Source organism: Schistocerca nitens, chromosome 2 (genome assembly GCF_023898315.1).
Source record: "Schistocerca nitens isolate TAMUIC-IGC-003100 chromosome 2, iqSchNite1.1, whole genome shotgun sequence".
In the NCBI taxonomy this organism is placed as follows: Eukaryota; Metazoa; Arthropoda; class Insecta; order Orthoptera; family Acrididae; genus Schistocerca; species Schistocerca nitens.
In genome coordinates, this window is record NC_064615.1 from 118,197,176 (window position 1) to 118,216,738 (window position 19,563).

The following is a 19,563-nucleotide window of genomic DNA, read 5'->3' on the forward strand; positions in this document are numbered from 1 at the left end:
TGTGTATGTGCAATTCATCAAAATGTCAAATTAATATTTGTTTCAGAAACATTCATCCATGATGCCTACAAGGATTTGATGAAAAAAAGCTGTATGGAATCAAAAGACATATGCTGCAACGTTGTAAGGAATGTCCAGAAAAAATCCAACTAGAGCCTCTCCTGGAAGAGCGCTTTTAAAGACTATGAACCAGAAGAAAAGATGGGATACAAGCAGCAGGTCCATGCTAACACACACACACACACACACACACACACACACACACACACACTGAAGACATGTCAGAGAACCGTTGAAAATTTCATAAAGGCACTGATTTTGAAAATAATTACACGTTTTGTGTCAAAACACCAAAGTTTATACCTCAAGCAGCCAAACAGAAATCTTGTAGAAAATGAATTAATTATATTGATGGAGTTTGCTGAGAATTATTCATTTGTTGTTCAAGATGTTGTGCAAGCATTTCATTGGGAGAATAGTCAGGCCACATTAAAACATCCTGTTGTCTATTTTGGTGGCAAAGAATGTCAGAATATTAGCATTTGTATGCTCAGTGGCTGTCTCCGTCATGATACCACTGCTGTCCACGCCTTCAAAATGAAGTTATCAGCATATTTAAAGACAAAGACTGAAAACATTCAGAATGTTTATTACTTTAGTGATGGATCAGCTGCTCAATGTAAGAATGTAAAATATTTCCTCAATTTATACCTGCACAAAAAGGATTTTGGCTTCATTGCCAAATGGAATTTTTTGGGATCAAGCTACAGTATATCGCCTTGTGATGGCACTGGGGTGAACAGCAAGATGATAGTATTCAATGCATAAAGTTTTTTTATATACCAAAAGAAGAAATTCAAAAATTCAGTCTGATCAAGAAACAAAGTTTGCCGTGAACATACAATATCTGGAACAGGTGAAAGTCATCAATTTAAGCCAATCAATTGTAATCAGCTCAGAGTAAACAGTTTCCAATTATTCTACAGCATTCACAGTTAATTCCTTCCAAGCAGGTGAAGAAATACCAGCAATCTCAATTGCAAGTTAAGAACCAGAACAGTATGTTGCATGTATGTATGACAATTTTTGGTGGGCTGAAAATGTGTGTGAAGTTTCACTTGAACAACAAGATTTTCTCATCAGCTCTATTCATCCACATAGTTCTGCTCGTTCCTTCCACTGGCCAAATGTTCAAGACACCTGTTGGGTTCCTACGCAACATATTTTCATGACTTACAAGCACCATCAATATCATCATCAGAAAGACAACACAGTTATACACAATATGTCCAAGACAAAATTGTAAAACTGTTTAAACAAAAACGGAATTGACTCTTTAGTACTTTTGTTTTGCTAGTGTATTATACTTGTTTTATGGCATGTATTAAATTAATGTTTGAAACTTATTTATATACTTGAATTAAAAAAAAAAAAAAATCAAGGGACTTGATGAGCAAAATATTTTATTTTCCATCTTCTCAAAGTGCTAAAACAACAACTTTTGAAATGTATTCTTTCTCATTAAAATTCAAGATATAGAAATTAAACAAAATAGCTTTTAAAGTTTAAAGCATGCTCTTTCCAGCTGTGGCAAGATAAAAACGATTGAACAAGACATAGTTGAGGTCTACCCCCCAGAAATACCCTAAAATTTGCAAGTATAAAATTTTGGCCCGACTTTGCAGACCGATATCTTTTCATCTGGGCATCACATGTTAATTAAATGTGATCCATATATAGACATCATAGGTAGGAATAACCCTCTGAAGTTTTGTTATGATTGGCTTGTAAGAAAAGTAGCAGTGGTAAGTCAAACTATGACTCTCAGAATAGTGTGATAAACTTGCTAGCCACTTTAGAGGCTTGTATCTATGTCTAGGTGTGACTAAATCCCTAATTTTTGTCATGGTGCGATTCAACATATAAAGTTTTCTATATATATTACAGCAAACGACCAAATGTTTCTTAGAACTTTTAAAAAAAGCTAGTGAACTTGGCACATTTTCACCTTCGTATGTGGAGATAAGCACCCTTTCTTTAAAAGCCCCTAAAAATTCAACCACTGAAGATACTGAACTGAAATCTGGTAAATAACCATCAGAGACCACATAGAACCTTCACACCAAATTTCATAAGATTTGGAGATGGCTGAGTGGGAAACCCTGGACCCCTTAACATGGAAGAGCCCACTAGCCAACGACTTGCGAGCCACCAGGTAAAGCACTTTTTTCTTCACTCGGATCTCCTGGACAGCCCACTCATCAAGATACATAATACAATCTCAGGAGAAGGCAGCATGATCACGACTGCAGTTGATACAGCAGGGCGAAGAGGTGCACAATTGCCCTCGTGTCCATCCCTACCAACACTTGACTGACTGTGTGTCGACACGACACTCAAGTGCGGTTGTAACGATGACACTGGTAAGAGCACATCTGATGTGGTTGGACTGTGATAACTTCATAGCCTGCTTTGATTTTTGATGGAAGCACCACACTATCAAAAGTGAGAAAAAAAGTGCATGTTGACACCAAGGATGCCTCTACTCTTTTCATCACCCAATGGACTGCTATGACAGCCTGATCAGAAATGAACGTTTGGATTTCTGCTTCGGTCAGACCATAGAGCAGCCTAGTGTAAATAACACCACATGAAGAATTCAGCATTCAATGGGCCTTGACACGAACAGGATAGGCATGGAGGAGCAAAGCTGCAAGCAGTTGTTGTGCTTGAGAATCAGAAGTAGCCTCCAAAAGTGAAGTGCCATTTTGTAAACAAGAGCAGGATTTCACAGGGCCAGTAACTGCATCAAAATCTTTCTGAATAATAAATGGGTTTACCATAGCAAAGGACTGACCGTCTTCAGTATGTGAAACCACGAGGAACTGTGGTGCAGCTGGGGGGTCTTTGAATCATTAGCCTAATTCCATTTAGGTTTCGTAGCCGTTGACTGTGAAGATGACTGGCTCATTGGGAGAAAATCCCCCATGATTGTCAGTGTCTCCAATGGCATGCTCCTTCCAACTGGGGGACCCCTTCAGAAGGGGGCACACCCGCCTTAGGTGATTGTTAACACTTCAGGTCACAACTCCCAAACACCTGACAGAGGGACCAATTGGCAATTTGGGAAGATAGCAGCTCAGGCAATCACCCCTCCCTGGGCCTGACCTGTACCAGGGTAAGTGTGAACCCTGCCTGTCAACCCAGGGCTGGGAATTACAAATTACCCAATCATGCATGGGCTGGCCTTCAGGAGTGCACAGAGAGGAAGGAGAAAAAGAGGAACCCCAAACACCAAAGGGGAGGAAGGATAGGAGAAGGGGAACGTAAAAAGAAAAGGGAACAAAAAACAATGGAGAGAGTGTTCTGATATTGGCTACTGAATGTGCAGAACACATTTCCAAAAACATCCACGCATGTTACCCAAGGGAGGGGAAAAAGAATAGCAACAGAATAGGTATGCAGCACAAAAGGTAAAAAAGGATGCTGCAAAGGCTGGGACCCCTCTGGAAAGTGGTCACTGCCCCAAAGACTGTCATGCAGACCATTGAAGCAAAGCCATGAGACTGGGGGAATTGAATTTATAACTTCTAGCCTTGGAAGCAGATGACACATGGACATACATCAGTTGTAAGACAAAGATTAGCCCCAAGAACTGTGAGGCTGCAGCTGCTGATATCATTTGATCTCCGACTTTATCCACAGAGCACAGTGCTGCATACATATGCATTTAAACATCAGTACTTAGTACTTGCAAGGTAATACTCCTAGATATTTTTTTTTAATCAGGAAACTTTCAAGTAATATCACTATGTAATTTATACTATGATTGGTGTACCTGACAGATGTGACTACTGAGTGTGCATTTACACTGTTGACAAGGTGTATTAGCCGAAAAGTCTGTACTGGTAACATGATTCCATACCAAAAGTAGATCTATTTATGGTGCATCATATTGGTATAAGACTCACCTTTGGTGGGAAATTGTTAATTTCCTCCTTCACCAATGCTGAATACAGTTCCCAGTAAGCCCTGTCACAAATTTGCCTAGTCCAGCTTTGTGGGCAGAGAACATAAGTTTGCTGTCCAAGTGATCAGAATCGGATAATGATCTGATGCAGTGGAGTCTTTCACGACTTCCCAGTCACAACAGAGAGAGAGAGAGAGAGAGAGAGAGAGAGAGAGAAGATGAAGATATCAATAAAAAGAGCTCCTCAGATGAAGATCCCATCTCTGGTCATTAATCAATATAAAGCTTTGCTTATTAGTGACAGAATAAGTAGGCCATGCCCATCTATAGCCTCATAGAATTATGGCCACCACAAATTAAGAAAGGTAGCTCAGTCTGTGAAAAGATTTCCTCCACTGTGCCATTTGATATGGTTGGTTTTGAGTGGCAACAGGGTCATTCCATATCAAATCACCCAATAAAAAATAAATTTTACACCCACCTCCTGAGATTTTCATGAAATTTTGCTCAAATGGTTCTAATACCATCCTGACAACACCTGCAATTTTTTTTTTTGCTGTATCTCTTACAGTTTTTTTTTATAAATTTTTAAAGTTTTGCGTTTTCTGAACCTTCGGAAATGGTCAATTTAATTTGTATTCAAAACTTTAAATTTGCTTAGCGTAAAAACTCTTTTAGATAACATCATGAATTTTTGCAGCAAGTTTATTTATTATACATATTTGAAGATAAAAATGATGCTATTAAAATATATTAATATTTTCTATGAAAAAAAATATATATATGTATTTTTTTTCTTTTTTTTTTTAACGGATGTTTTGTTTTATAAGAATTGCAATATCTAGAGTCTCAGACCTGATAGAATGCTCAAATTTGTTTTAATTTACTCTTAAACATATAGGCTACTTGATAAAACAAAAATAATGATGGCTTTTTAACATGTTTATTAATTATCGTAGATTACATTAGAATTATGTACAAAGATAGTTTACTTACGACACTTATGTATAACCCAACTGATTGCTTGAAACATTGAATTTTTTGAGTAATTTTGTCTTTTTAATAAACATTAATGCTGATTCAAACTGTTTTTCCACTTCATCCAAGAGCTTTCAGTTCTTTTGATACAGTCTATTTTGAAGTAATACATTCCCCCAGTGCTGCTTGATTGAGGTGCGTCGACTACACAGACTATGTGCTCCAAAGGCACTATGCAGGAATCTTCTCTTTCAGGCCAATAAAATGATGCAGCGGGTCCTGAAGGATGTAGAAATAGAATTTCTGCATCTTCTTAATCATTGAATATTGTTTTTACCAGTCCAAAGTACCAGTTACCATCATAATTTGCAGCCACATAGCTATTTATGGATGGTTCAACACGAACACAATCAGAAGAAGAATGGAAAGAAAAGACTAAGGAGGGTTTTACACTATCTGTAGTCCTTCTAATTTCAAGGTTGTTTGTTGGAAGTGGTTTGAAGTTATGAAAACTTCTTGCTCCAGGAATGGTTCGGGTTGCTGAAAAACGTTTTTCTAGTTTTAACCGTAGCAAATCAGCTTCTTTTTTGTCAATAAAGTGAAAATGAATGTTTTCAATATTTTTTTCACAAAACTTGTACACATCGATTGCTGTCATTATTTGTTCTTTGTCTGAAAGCTGTAGACTGGCTTTCCTTAAAATTCTTTTAATAGTTCCTCCTAGGCCATCACAAATTGACTTCCCATGACTTGTTGCAAAAAAAAAAGAGTGTTGGGCCTTCAAATTAAAGTCTCTCAACTGTTCAGTCAAATTTTTAAAACTGTTTCTATTTTTGTACTGCCCAGCACAACCATCTGTAAAGTAGTGAACTGAGTCAATGTCAGTGTGATGTAATGACAGCGACTTTGTAATTTCTTTTTGTAAAAAGTTAACAAAACCAGTGTCATGTTCTTCGTCATCACTAATAAAACAGTGGTTGGAAACAAAAACATTGTTTTCCTCATTTCTTAGAAAAACTCCAACTGGGTGTAGAGTACAACCACCTCTATTCCAGTGGTAACTTTGGATCTCATTTTGTATAACAAAGGAATAATTTTCACTGAAATCCATCACAATAATTGCTGTTTTGAGTGGTGGGTCTTCTTTCAATCTTTTAAAGGCTGCTGATTGGGATTTTGCTATAAACGAGTTCGGGGTGAGCTTTTCCAATGACCTAACCAATAAAGAAATGTAGTCTTCAACACTGATAGACTGTTTGATCATTTCTGCCCTGTCTGTGTTAACCCACTGACTGATTACAATTTCTTCTTCTAAATCATAATATTCACTTAGTTTTTCAGTTAAGCACTCTGTTAGTGCAGTATTTGCAGGACAGCTGTTGCAATGATGTAGCATGCAGTTTTGGTTTTCTGTGTTGCACACAAGCATCTTAATTAGGTCTTTATAAGATTCTTAAATTTTCACAGCATCCAGTAATAGTTTAACATTCTGGTGGATACTGCATACACATACAGTGTGTGTGCCTGCAGCACCAGCAAGGATACACCATTTAGGTCTCAAGAAACAAAATTTTGAAAATCCTACTTCTACCTCGGGATTCTCCCATTTGAAAGAATAATAGAGTTCTCTCAAGTTACACAAAATGAGTCTTTTTTTGCATGTACACATTTTTTTGAACACTTACTTTGTCTTTTTGTTCCAGGTAGCACTCTGGAACTTTCATCCTTTTCATAAAAATCTGTTACAAGTCTTACTGTATTTTCAGAAAGAGTTTTACCTTTTTTTGGACCAGGAGTTTCCAAAATACCCTTTTCAGATTTTAGCTTTCTAGCTTGTCGCACCATGTACTCACTTACATTAAATTCTTTCATCGCTTTATTTCGACTCCAAGAATCTGGAGCCAAGGTCAGAATCTGGATTTTTCTAGACCTCCCAACAGATGAAATCTTCTCTTTCATAAGAGAAATCATTACATCAAAATCCTTTGCTTTCTCAACCACACTTTTATCTTCTTCGTCATCATCAGAACTTGGTGCATCATATTTTAATGCTTTTGAAACCGCCTTTTTTGCAGTCTTTTCAATACTGCTAACCTTCCTTTTAAAATAATACCCTTTACTTTGTTCTGACAAGCCATGAAGCTTTATCGGTGTTAAACCTAAATAATCAAGAGCAATGTTTGTTTGTACGAGGGATTCATTTCTGGATTCCAATGATTCTAATTCAACCATGACTTCATCATCTGTTTCACTTTCATTGACTTCAACTCTTAATTTTTCCTCACAAAAGTTATGGCATGTTGAGCAAAGCTTTTGTCCAGGTTTTATGCTAATATTTTTTGTCAGTAATTGTTTAGAAAGATCCAAGCCTACACTTCTCAACGATTTTTTGATGGGTTTTTTGTGTTTTTTTTTGTGGGTCTACACATGTTGTTTGATACTTTTCAAAAACATTTAAAAAGTAGTAGCTGTGGTGTGAACATATATTCTTAAATTCACACAGATTAATTCCAGATCGTAAGTGGATCAAATCTTTTTCTTCCTCACTCAATTCTGATACCGGTTGTAACTTTTTTGAAGGTGTGTAGGTTGTTTGGAAACAGTTAGATTTTTTAAATAACCCTACACTACAGGTTTGAATATCTGACATACTGATTTCACTTTTGGTCTGATTACTGTTCTGGTTACTTTTATAGGATATTGGAAAAGAATCTCTGTAAACTAAGTAACAGTACTTACTGACAGTTCGAATAAACTTAATAAAATACTATCCAAGCACTATTTAACACTGTAATAATTTTTTACTTCAAAACACAGGAGTAACAAAACAAAATCCAAGTGTACATTGCTACTCCAAGAAGACAAAAACTTATTTTCGGTGTCTAAGTCACTTGGTATTTTTTGTTTTTAAAATATAATTAATATTATTTTAAAAATTAGATAACTATTACACAGGTTAAAAAGCCAACATAATTTTTCTTTTATCTAATAGCCTATACAATTAAGAGTATTTTAAAACAAATTTGAGCTTTCTATCAGGTCTGAGACTCTAGATATTGCAGTTTTTGTAAAACTAAACATCCGTTAGCTAAAAAAAACTTGTAAATTTTTTTCATTTGGAAGATTTTAATATATCTTTATGGTAATTTTTTTTAACATTTAGATATAATACACAAACTTATTCCAAAATTTCATACTGATATCTTGAGTATTCTTTAATATACAAATTTTTTTAGTTGTGAGGACACGTTAAGTTACAATTTCCGACTGCTGAAACAATGCCAAATCTAAGAACTTTAAAAATTTATAAAAAAAAACTATAAGAGATAGAGCAAAAAAAATTTACAAGTGCTTTCAGGATGATAAAAGAAGTAATTGTACCAAGTTTCATCAAAATCTGACATGGTTGGTGTCAAGGCCTGGGTGACTTGACATGGAATGACCCAACAGTGACGTGATTGTAAATAATATACCCAGTAGTTTTAAAGATGTTGCCACTAGGCGGTGTAGTGATCAAGGCCTGCACAGCACTGTTAGCTGCTGACACAACATAATACAGTGTGGCTGTAATAAAACTTTCACTACTTGTGAGAGCCCCCACAAAAAAATGAGTGTTTGTAGGACAATGAAACTTTGTGGAAACATGTGTAAGAACATGTGAAACAGTATTGACAAATAAACCACTGAAAGAAACACATTTTAATTTCCACATGAACGGTAACATCTGTTAACTGCATACCATGTTTATGTTCTAGGTTACAAATGTTGCTCAATGTGATGACCGTCTACATCATGTCACCCTGTAACAGCATTAGAGACACCATTTCACAATTGTTCACTGCATGTTTTGAATGGCAGACCACGAAATGTACAGCTCTCATGACACAGCTCATGCACTGCTTGAAGATTGCACGTTGTGTCCAACATTCTCAGCCATGGCAACAATGACTTCAACAATTTGTGATGCAATTTGCTGTCTGTCTCTCCCAGGAGCAATTTCCAAATTGCCAGTTAATTTGCATGTCCAAATTGTGTTCTTCATCCCCAGTGCAGAAAGAGGACCTCTATGTATTCCTTAATGTGTCAACACTCATGAAGAGCAGCAGCATTATTGCAGTTTTTTGATAAAACAGCTTTACGAGTGAAACCCTACCCACTTTGCTCAGATCCATGTTGACTGACTGCAACAGTAATGCAGAGTGATGTTTGTGTCCCAAACCTACGTCGGCGTACCATCCCGGCGCCTATTGGCAAACTATAAAAACACCACTAACAACGCAAAACCTGCAGCACACAGACTGAACACCATTCCTATATAAAGTTAGGTACCCATACATTAAATAGTTTTCCGTCTACACTGGCTCAAGTGGTGAAAGTATAATCATCCTGTGTATGTCCTATTTATCAATACGATCTTCTCAAATTATATTATATTTGGATTCTAATCTGAGAGCTACACTTAAACCACACTTCTGAAATAGCCAGAATCATTGAACGAATGGTACGCATTGCATGGAGACAGCTTACTCTTATTAGACTCCACTGTCATTCTGAAGGAATACTTTAAGTCCCATTCATACACCTGAAGATATGAATGACTATCTCAAATGAGTTGTGTGGCATTTGGATGCAGTTGGAAATAATGGAGGCAACATAAGCACTGCCTTACAGCTAAGATATATGATGTATATGATGACACCTGGGACCTAATCCCAGAAATAACTAGTCAGAACATCTCAAGACTCACATGTCAGAACAACATGACTACAATTCAGTTATGCATCTTTGATTATCTTGCATTAACTTTATTGTGCATCATTTGGCAGTGACAGATTCCTCAAATTGTACAAAAAATTAATTTCACCAATTGTCATGTGTTTAAAAAGGTTTCAGATGACTCCTTAACTATGAACCATGCGTCTGGAATATTGGCATCTAAATGTTTTTCTTACCATACCGTTGCACTCACCAACATGTTAGCACCTACACAGTTTCAATTCTATTTGAACTCTGTACCTGCAATCATTACAAATGTTATTGCCGTCTGTGAATGGTGAGTGAGCCATAAAAAAGTTTTCTGATATTTTTAGAGTGATGTTTCCATAAACTATTGTCCTTTCCTTCCATGAAAACCAGTTGCCACATACTAGTGACTCTGAACATGTGCTCCTGGAATCCTTGTACAGAATCAACACTTGCAATGGAAGCAAAACGGAGGAGGAGGATGAAATTAGTGTTTAACATCCCGTCAACAACAAGGTCATTAGAGGCCGTGCACAAACCATGATCAGGGAAGGAAATCTGCCGTGCCCTTTCAAAGGTAACATCTTGGAATTTGCCTGAAACGATTTAGGGAAATCACGGAAAACCTTAATCAGGATGGCCGGATGCAGGTTTGAATAGTCATCCTCCCGAATATTAAAAAGGAAGGAAGATTCAAGTTTTAATGCCCCACTGAGACTGTAGACATTAGAGATAGAGCACAAGATCGGATTATGAAAGGGAACTGACTGTACCCTTTTCACTGGGAACTGTGCCCTTTTCAAAGGAACCATCCTGGCATTTTCCTGGAGCAATGTAGGGAAAGCAAAGAAATCTGAAATATGGAAGGCTGGGCAGGGATCTGAAGCATCGTCCTCCCAAATGCAAGTGCAGTTTCCTAATCGCTGCATCACCCCACAAGCTAAGGGACTAGGCTCTGTGAAAGCCAACTGAATAAGGTACTGCTGGAAAGAATTGAAATAGAATTAATTTGTCCAATGTAATAAAGTTAGTTTACAATATGGTGGGTTTTATTTAATCCTACTCCTAAGGAGTTTCAAAGTGTTCTTGACGAAGGCTGTTGTCCTGATGTAGGCATGTTAGCAAAGGACTGACACCACAGCGTCTCAAGTTTCCACCCTCCCTACAGATCCCATCCAACTCACGCTATTCGTCCATGAAACTCAAGAGGGCCACAGACAAGGGTTCCCAGGTAGATGCCGTGTTTCTTGACTTCCGAAAGGCGTTTGATACAGTTCCCCACAGTCGTTTAATGAACAAAATAAGAGCATATGGACTATCAGACCAATTGTGTGATTGGATTGAAGAGTTCCTAGATAACAGAACACAGCAGCATGTCATTCTCAATGGAGAGAAGTCTTCCGAAGTAAGAGTGATTTCAGGTGTACCACATGGGAGTGTCGTAGGACTGTTGCTATTCACAATATACATAAATTACCTAGTGGATGACATCGGAAATTCACTGAGGCTTTTTGCGGATGATACTGTGGTATATTGAGAGGTTGTAACAACGGAAAATTGTAGTGAAATGCAGGAGGATCTGCAGCGAGTTGACGCATGGTGCAGGGAATGGCAACTGAATCTCAATGTAGACAAGTGTAATGTGCTGCGAATACATAGAAAGAAAGATCCCTTATCATTTAGCTACAATATAGCAGGTCAGCAACTGTAAGCAGTTAATTCCATAAATTATCTGGGAGTACGCATTAGGAGTGATTTAAAATGGAATGATCATATAAAGTTGATCGTTGGTAAAGCAGGTGCCAGACTGAGATTCATTGGAAGAATCCTAAGGAAATGCAATCCAAAAACAAAAGGAAGTAGGTTACAGTACGCTTGTTCACCCACTGCTTGAAAACTGCTCAGCAGTGTAGGATCGTACCAGATAGGGTTGATGATAGAGAAGATCCAACGGAGAGCAGCGCGCTTCGTTACAGGATCATTTAGTAATCGCGAAAGCGTTACGGATATGATAGATAAACTCCAGTGGAAGACTCTGCAGGAGAGACGCTCAGTAGCTCGGTATGAGCTATTGTTGAAGTTTCGAGAACATACCTTCACCGAGGAGTCAAGCAGTATATTGCTCCCTCCTACATATATCTCGCGAAGAGACCATGAGGATAAAATCAGAGAAATTAGAGCCCACACAGAGGCATACCGACAATCCTTCTTTCCACGAACAATACGAGACTGGAATAGAAGGGAGAACTGATAGAGGTATTCAAGGTACCCTCCGCCACACACCGTCAGGTGGCTTGCGGAGTATGGATGTACATGTAGAACTTAATGAGTTGCTGACAGGACAGCATCACTTTCATCATTAGTTGCCTGCACACTTTTGACTATTTATTCATCTTTCAAAGTTTGGTCTATCTCACAGTTTTCCTCCGCCACTGAGCAACACCATTTTCAACAATCTCTCCACCCCCTGAAAGTTAGCCAGTGTACAAACTATCAGAAAATGATTCCCATTTGACTGACTCTCCACTCTCACAGAGTACTGGCTCAAACTCTGCATTAATGGATGGTCACAATTTCTTCCAGCTCTTCATTACAGTGGCATTCTCCACTTCATCACATGCTTCTGCTGTCTGGAAAACAGTTGATTGCTTTTCATACTTTCATTGCTTTTCAAACATTCAAAATGGTCTCATTAAGAGTTGCTTGCACATGCATTCAGCAAGGCAAGGTGACAACAATTGCAAGTTGATAATGATGTTTAATTGATTACAAAATTCCCTGGTCCTTTGGGTTAATCAGGGCTGTCAGAATGGGTGGAAGAAACAGTGCCCGTATACCAACCGGGTAAAGTCACACCAGAAGGATGACTGGGAACACAGTCAATTACAAGGATAGTTTTAAGTGGAATCTTTTCTTCTTCAGCTCTTTTCTCACAGCTGGTACAAATGTTTCAAGGAACCACCGAGAGAAAATTTCTCTGTTGATCCACACTTTCTTCTGAGCACGACATAGCACTCATAGCGTATTTCTGTCACTGTGTTGAGAACAATGTGGATGTTGGTATTTTCTAATCACAATGAGCAGCAGGTTCTGATACCAATTTGCGTTGCAACATGCTGTAAATGTTACGCACTGTTTCAGTTGTTCGTATCCACTAGCTTTATTTTCTTTCTTTGTGGCTAATGTTTTTTAAAGCAGCATCTTGTAACAGAGACCAGTTATCTTAGCAGTTATATCTTCTTCATTTATTATCTTCAGCATCTTCTTTACAAACTCTTCTGCAACTTTTTTTTTTTTTGGTTGCTAACTTAGCAACTTTCCCCTGCGACTGTCAGCTGTCTCGCCCATCATATAGTTTCCTCCAGTTTCATAGACCCCCCCCCCCACACACACACACACACTGAAAACAAGTTACTGCTGTCAAGCTGTCTGTAAAATGCAACCACCGCGTTTTCCTTTATTATAGGGCCGCTGTTGTGGATTCCTTTACTGTTGTCTATGAACAGCTATGTCAAGTTCTTCATTCTCACTTTCCTGTTTTACCTCCATTTTCCCAAACTGCTCTCCACTGCAGTTGCATATCACAGAATAACATCTTCCTTTTTAACATAATAAATAGCTGCTCATACAATACTGCACTAGGCAGCAATAGCTTTCTGTGAAGAACCTCGGTTCATGTTACCTAAAATTTCAAATTTCTGCTTAGGGTATAACATGATGTGTTTCCTTTTAAAAGCCCTGATACTGAACTGAAAAGAAAGCCACAATTCTAGATGTATATAGTATTGTTTAACAGTGTAATTAAATAACAACATTGTTGTGCATGATAATTCATTGTTGTGCACTAGTGACTAGAGACCAGATGTGGGCCTCACAATTGAGAGGCCATACTACTGAGGCTTACTGTACAATGTTAACAGCTAAATACAGATGGTTCAGAAATGGTCCACTGACTCATACTCCTGTATTTTGCTAGTATGGGGATCTGAAATCTTCCTCTAATGATGCTGAGAACAGTGCTGGTGATGAAGATCTCTTTACCCAAAGAAATGTGAACTTCCCACTAAAAAACTAAATCCTGCAATCGGGTCCACAGGACTACATGATACCAACAGGTCGCTGTGTTATCTCCCACATGGCATCACTCAGATGAAGTATGGCGGGGCACTGGGACAGCACGTAACTCTGTCTGCTTTCAAGACCTTAGAGCAGCTACTTTTCATTCAAATAGCTCCTTAGTTGCTATCACAAGATTGAGTAGGCCCAGTTCCAGTCTTTCCACTGAGGAAAAAATCCTGACAGTGCCAGGGAACTGAACCTGGGTCATCTGCATGGGAGTTGTCAGATGAGCTGACCACTCGGCTACAGAAGTGAACCATATATTTCCCATTATCTTAGTGAAAATCAAAAGAAACTGTTCCATTGACATGCATGGCATATTCTTCAGTATATTTATTCTGGTTCAATCAATAAGATGTTCCACAAAAGCTTATAGCACTCATTCATGGCTTGCAAATGATTCATTGTGCTGCATTCATTACTAAAACCTGCTTCTTCCTGTCATAAATTTAAATCCAAAGCTTTATGTGTGCAGTTGGAGATACATTTTTGTGAAAACTTTATGCATTATACAGTTCCATGGTTGTGTGTCTTGCTGCATTCATTCTTGTTAAGCAGAACAATTACAGAATGGTATTCATCCAAAGATATTCTGGACCCCCCCCCCCTCTAATTTCTGTTGCATCACAATTCATGTATAAAAGAGAATGTACTGTATATGAAATACCTCTCTTAGGAATAGATACTGCAATTTCTGAGAAACCTTGGGACCAGTGCAGCATGCAAAATCTGGTGTGGGTACATCCAAATAGCACTGCGAAAGTTGTAAAAATGTAAAAACCACCAGGAAGCCATGACATTTATGGCATGTCCTGCACTGTTCTCAATACAATTAGTGATTAAATTGTTCAATCACTAACTGAAGTTCAGAAAAAAAGGAGACGCAAAATAAAGTCTCAAGCTAAGGGGTTACCTGTATAATCTTATTGTTGGCTAAAGTGACTGGACCTACAATGAAATGCCAACGATAACTTATTTTGACGAAAACAGTCTCTCCCGTGGGGTACAGCAGGATTTTCGGAAAAGCAAGTTCAATACAACAGCAACACTGAACATAATTTTATAAATCAAACTTTAGAGGAAAGAGAGTCTAAAGCACTGGTACTTTGCGATGCTATTGAGGCCTATTATGCATTCCGCATACGGTGCTACTTAACAAGTTAAAAACTTACAGTATTGAGGAAGCTGGCGTGGAAAAACTTGAATCCTATCTAGCCAAAATACAACAATTCTTATCAGTACATCGAGCAGTTTCTTGCAAATAGAAGTTGCAATATAGTGTGCTACAAGGGTATGTAGTAGACATTGTGTTGATGCAGATTTTTGCTAATGACATAAGGCCAAATGAACAAAGTCAGCAGTTTGCAAACACAAAATTGTACATGGGAAGAATGATATGCAGGCAGTAAAACAAACAGATGTCCTGCCTGGTGAGGTCAAGGAACTGTTTATGCATACATGGCAAAAAAAGAAACAACAACAGATGGAGACATTAAGGCTCAGTGACAATTCAGCACTTACTAACACTTCTGGGTTTCTTCAGACACAGTAAATTAATTTGAAAGAAGCACATTGTAGGCCTGCATGTGTGATTAGGGAAGGGAACCCGAAATCATTATAACAGAATAGTGGACCTACCTGCCAACACACTACTATGGCTTATTTCAGAGCAACATAACACTGTACTGTTGTTATGGGAGCATTCCGTGGCATGCAGAAGCATGCTGGTGCTGCTCTCCTACAGAAGAAAGCAGTGATATCATTACTCTGAACAAAAAAGGACCTCTGAAAACCCACTTTTGCAAAACTAGGAGTTTTTTTTTTTTTTTGCAGCCAATCTGTGTTCCACTGCCTCATTCACTTGAAGATAAATCAAAACACATAGGCCTACATCAAGAGACATTACATTCACAATCAAAACATACAGGGGGGGAAAAAAAAAGTCCAGACAGGCCAAGATGTTGAAACATGGTAGTTTCCCAGCAATGGCAATACAGACGTTTAGTGCACTGTTAAATAGTGCTGAGCCCCCACCAGTGGAGCTGTTCAAAACAAAAATGTTGAGTGACCTAAAATACCATCCATTAAACTATGTAGATAAATTCTTTTCTAGTGACGGAATATGATTGGGACAACTGAGCCTACTGATACTGGACATAGACTCTGTCCCATAATGTAAAGATGATGTGGCACTTGACATCATGTGCGTGTGAACAGAAAGAGAACAAAACAATGACATATTTCTTTTGCAACTGTATTAGTCTACTGTATGTGGGTTATGGTGACAGAATGATTTGCAGCATAGCCCAAGTTTTAGGTCACGTTGCAAGGTAGCTGCATGGATATGACTGTGAAATAAACAAACATGAATGCAAAATCTTAGCTAGGATATACCAATCTGTAGAATAGCCTACGGTCGAGGTTAGGCTGAATGGTGACCATTAGGATGCAACTTGAAAAAGCAGTATTGTATGCTTCACTTAATCCACAAAACTACCTAACCGGCAACTCTATACTATGATACAATCAATAACAGTGATTTACATTTATAGTGTTATTACAATTTTCTTTCCATTTTTGTATTTTATATAATTACTGTCGACTGATGGAATGCTGAAGCAATTTGTTATATGTTACTAATAAAATGGTAACACCTCATCTGTCATGACTTCTGGGATACCACTATTCATTATGCGTGTTTCTAATACATCTCTTGAAAAATATGGACAGCAAAATTACAGCACAAGTTTCTCTCGTTGCTATCAAGTTTTCACATCTTAAATAATTAAATGTTACTTCTAAAAGATTGAAATTCCTGTTTTGACCTCTTCATACTACAATTACTGTCAACTATTACGCTCACTAATATTCACTGCAGCAATCACACTGCTCCTACTCACCAGAGCAATAGTCCAACATCTGAAACCTTTCAAATTTTAATACATGTAGGAACATATTTACACTTCAGTACAAAAACAAACAAGTATATAAATAAGCTGCTATGTTTCATGATAATAATAAAAAAAATCTAAATTCTACTAATTCTTCTAGAAAAACCAGTCACCAGTAACAATCCTCGCTTCAATCGCATACCACGGAGACTTTCCAAATACTAAAAATGCAAACGTAGAATTTGGCAGCTGAGTGGCTATAATACAACAAATAGGCAACGACAACACTGCAATATGATGTCAATATAATAAACTCAAATATGTAACACGAGTAGCTTCTTTAATGATCATTCTTGCCATGGGAAAACATTTCCGCATACGTCACAAGTCCTGTGATTTACATTGCTTTCTGCACTCACAAAATGTGAAAAAGCTGACGTCCTTAAAGATTTAACTTCGCTAATAAGATATGGTACGACGGCATAAGGGCATCACGTATATGAAAGAAAAGATAACAAACGGCCCTGTCATATGCGTTCTCGTCCACGTAATCTACTGTTACAGTTGCATTAAAAGGTGTATATATGATGCTGATATAGTAAAAAACAGTAATAACCACACATGACTACTTTTTGCTGAAAGCCGAGGAACATACAAGCAGAAGTCTGCAACAGTTAATATAACATATTGTATTAATATAATTCCATATAGATTACCAGTTTCGCACTCCATACTACAGCTGTATCACAGTTGGCGTCTCACAACCGTTGTACTGCACACAACAACAAACAAACGTATGTTTCTCGATTGCTCAATACATTTTTGTTACACTTTACACAACACACTACACAGTCGTTTTCACTTTTCAAGCATCTCTATGATCTCTGCTATCTGTTATAACGTCGTAAACCACCAAAACAAAGATCTTGATATAGGTTCAAAGAGGCGATCGTCAAAGTTAAAACGTTAGACCACAGTCAGTCATAGTCGCGACACTGTCTCATTTTTGTTACCATCACCGATAGCAGCGCCCCAAGCGGCCAGCAAGAGACACTTCTGTATACAATATGTATTTATCTATTTATTTACTTAGCATTCTTGTATCTCATCATTATAAAAATGATATATAATTTGTCATACATTGGCTTATATATATATATTTGATATATATGATATAGGATATGTCATACATTGCCTTACATAGAAAATAGGACATGAAAAGATTTACAGTTATATGTCCATAAATAAAATATTATTACATATAACATGAAACCATATGCCTAACAACATTCATAATATGCTAAATTAGAATAACAGATGAAAGCAATTTAGTTTTCAATGAGCATTTGGGTCATTACGATGAAGGAAATAAGCTACTGTATATTGAATGCTAGTGATTTAAGCATTCCTTGACACTATAAAACCTCTTGCTAATTAACATTTTTTTAAAGTTATATTTTGAATATGTGGAATTTTGGTATACTTTTAATTCACTTTGGTAGTGAACTAAACAAGATTTTTGGCTGATAAAGAACACATTTTTGATACATAGCATTTGTGTGACTTTCTCTATGAAAGTCACCTCTATTTCTCTTTTTGTAGTTATTTACTTTCATAAATATAGATACATAGTAGAGTCATGATTTGTAGTTCCCTGAAAATTTTTTTTACATGATTCTTTGTGTATCATACCTCTGATTATCCTTATTGCCCACTTTTGAAGCACAAACGAGTGCTTGCCCAAACTGGTATTCGCCCAAAATTAGATACCATTTCTTAGTGCGCTATGTATGAGTGTAAAGTATGAACATAACACTGCATCAACACTACAGGAATTTTTTAGTATTCTAAGAACATACCAATATTGACCTAGTTTTTTTAACATTTCTATGTGTTTCTCCCGCATTGAATATTCATATAGCCATAATGCTAAAAATTTAGTGTGGGGCGTTCGCTCTATCTTACACTGCCAAAGTTTTACAGTTAGGTCAGATTTTACTTTCTTTGTTATATGTCTGAAGTTCATCAAAACTGTTTTTTGCCATTAACAATTAATTTGTTGTTAATAAACCACATGTTTGTTTCTTCTGTGGCTACTATGACTCTCTCCAGTAAGTCAGTTTCATTCGTAGCTTTGACAAATAGACTGGTGTCATCAGCAAACAATACTGCATCTGCTGTTGATAAATCATTTACAAATACACTCCTGGAAATTGAAATAAGAACACCGTCAATTCATTGTCCCAGGAAGGGGAAACTTTATTGACACATTCCTGGGGTCAGATACATCACATGATCACACTGACAGAACCACAGGCACATAGACACAGGCAACAGAGCATGCACAATGTCGGCACTAGTACAGTGTATATCCACCTTTCGCAGCAATGCAGGCTGCTATTCTCCCATGGAGACGATCGTAGAGATGCTGGATGTAGTCCTGTGGAACGGCTTGCCATGCCATTTCCACCTGGCGCCTCAGTTGGACCAGCGTTCGTGCTGGACGTGCAGACCGCGTGAGACGACGCTTCATCCAGTCCCAAACATGCTCAATGGGGGACAGATCCGGAGATCTTGCTGGCCAGGGTAGTTGACTTACACTTTCTAGAGCACGTTGCGTGGCACGGGATACATGCGGACGTGCATTGTCCTGTTGGAACAGCAAGTTCCCTTGCCAGTCTAGGAATGGTAGAACGATGGGTTCGATGACGGTTTGGATGTACCGTGCACTATTCAGTGTCCCCTCGACGATCACCAGTGGTGTACGGCCAGTGTAGGAGATCGCTCCCCACACCATGAGGCCGGGTGTTGGCCCTGTGTGCCTCAGTCGTATGCAGTCCTGATTGTGGCGCTCACCTGCAC

General features: G+C 37.9%; 1 protein-coding gene across 1 annotated transcript in view; it reads right to left on the bottom strand.

The window, feature by feature from the left end:
• The window catches only part of LOC126235792 (protein IWS1 homolog), a 129,742-nt gene extending 112,149 nt beyond the window's left edge, over positions 1-17,593 (bottom strand). The window contains exon 1 of the mRNA XM_049944605.1: positions 17,418-17,593. Coding sequence (XP_049800562.1) covers positions 17,418-17,433 — 16 coding nt within the window. The 5' untranslated portion in view covers positions 17,434-17,593. The remainder of the gene's footprint in view (positions 1-17,417) is intronic.
• Positions 17,594-19,563: the final 1,970 nt, after the last annotated feature.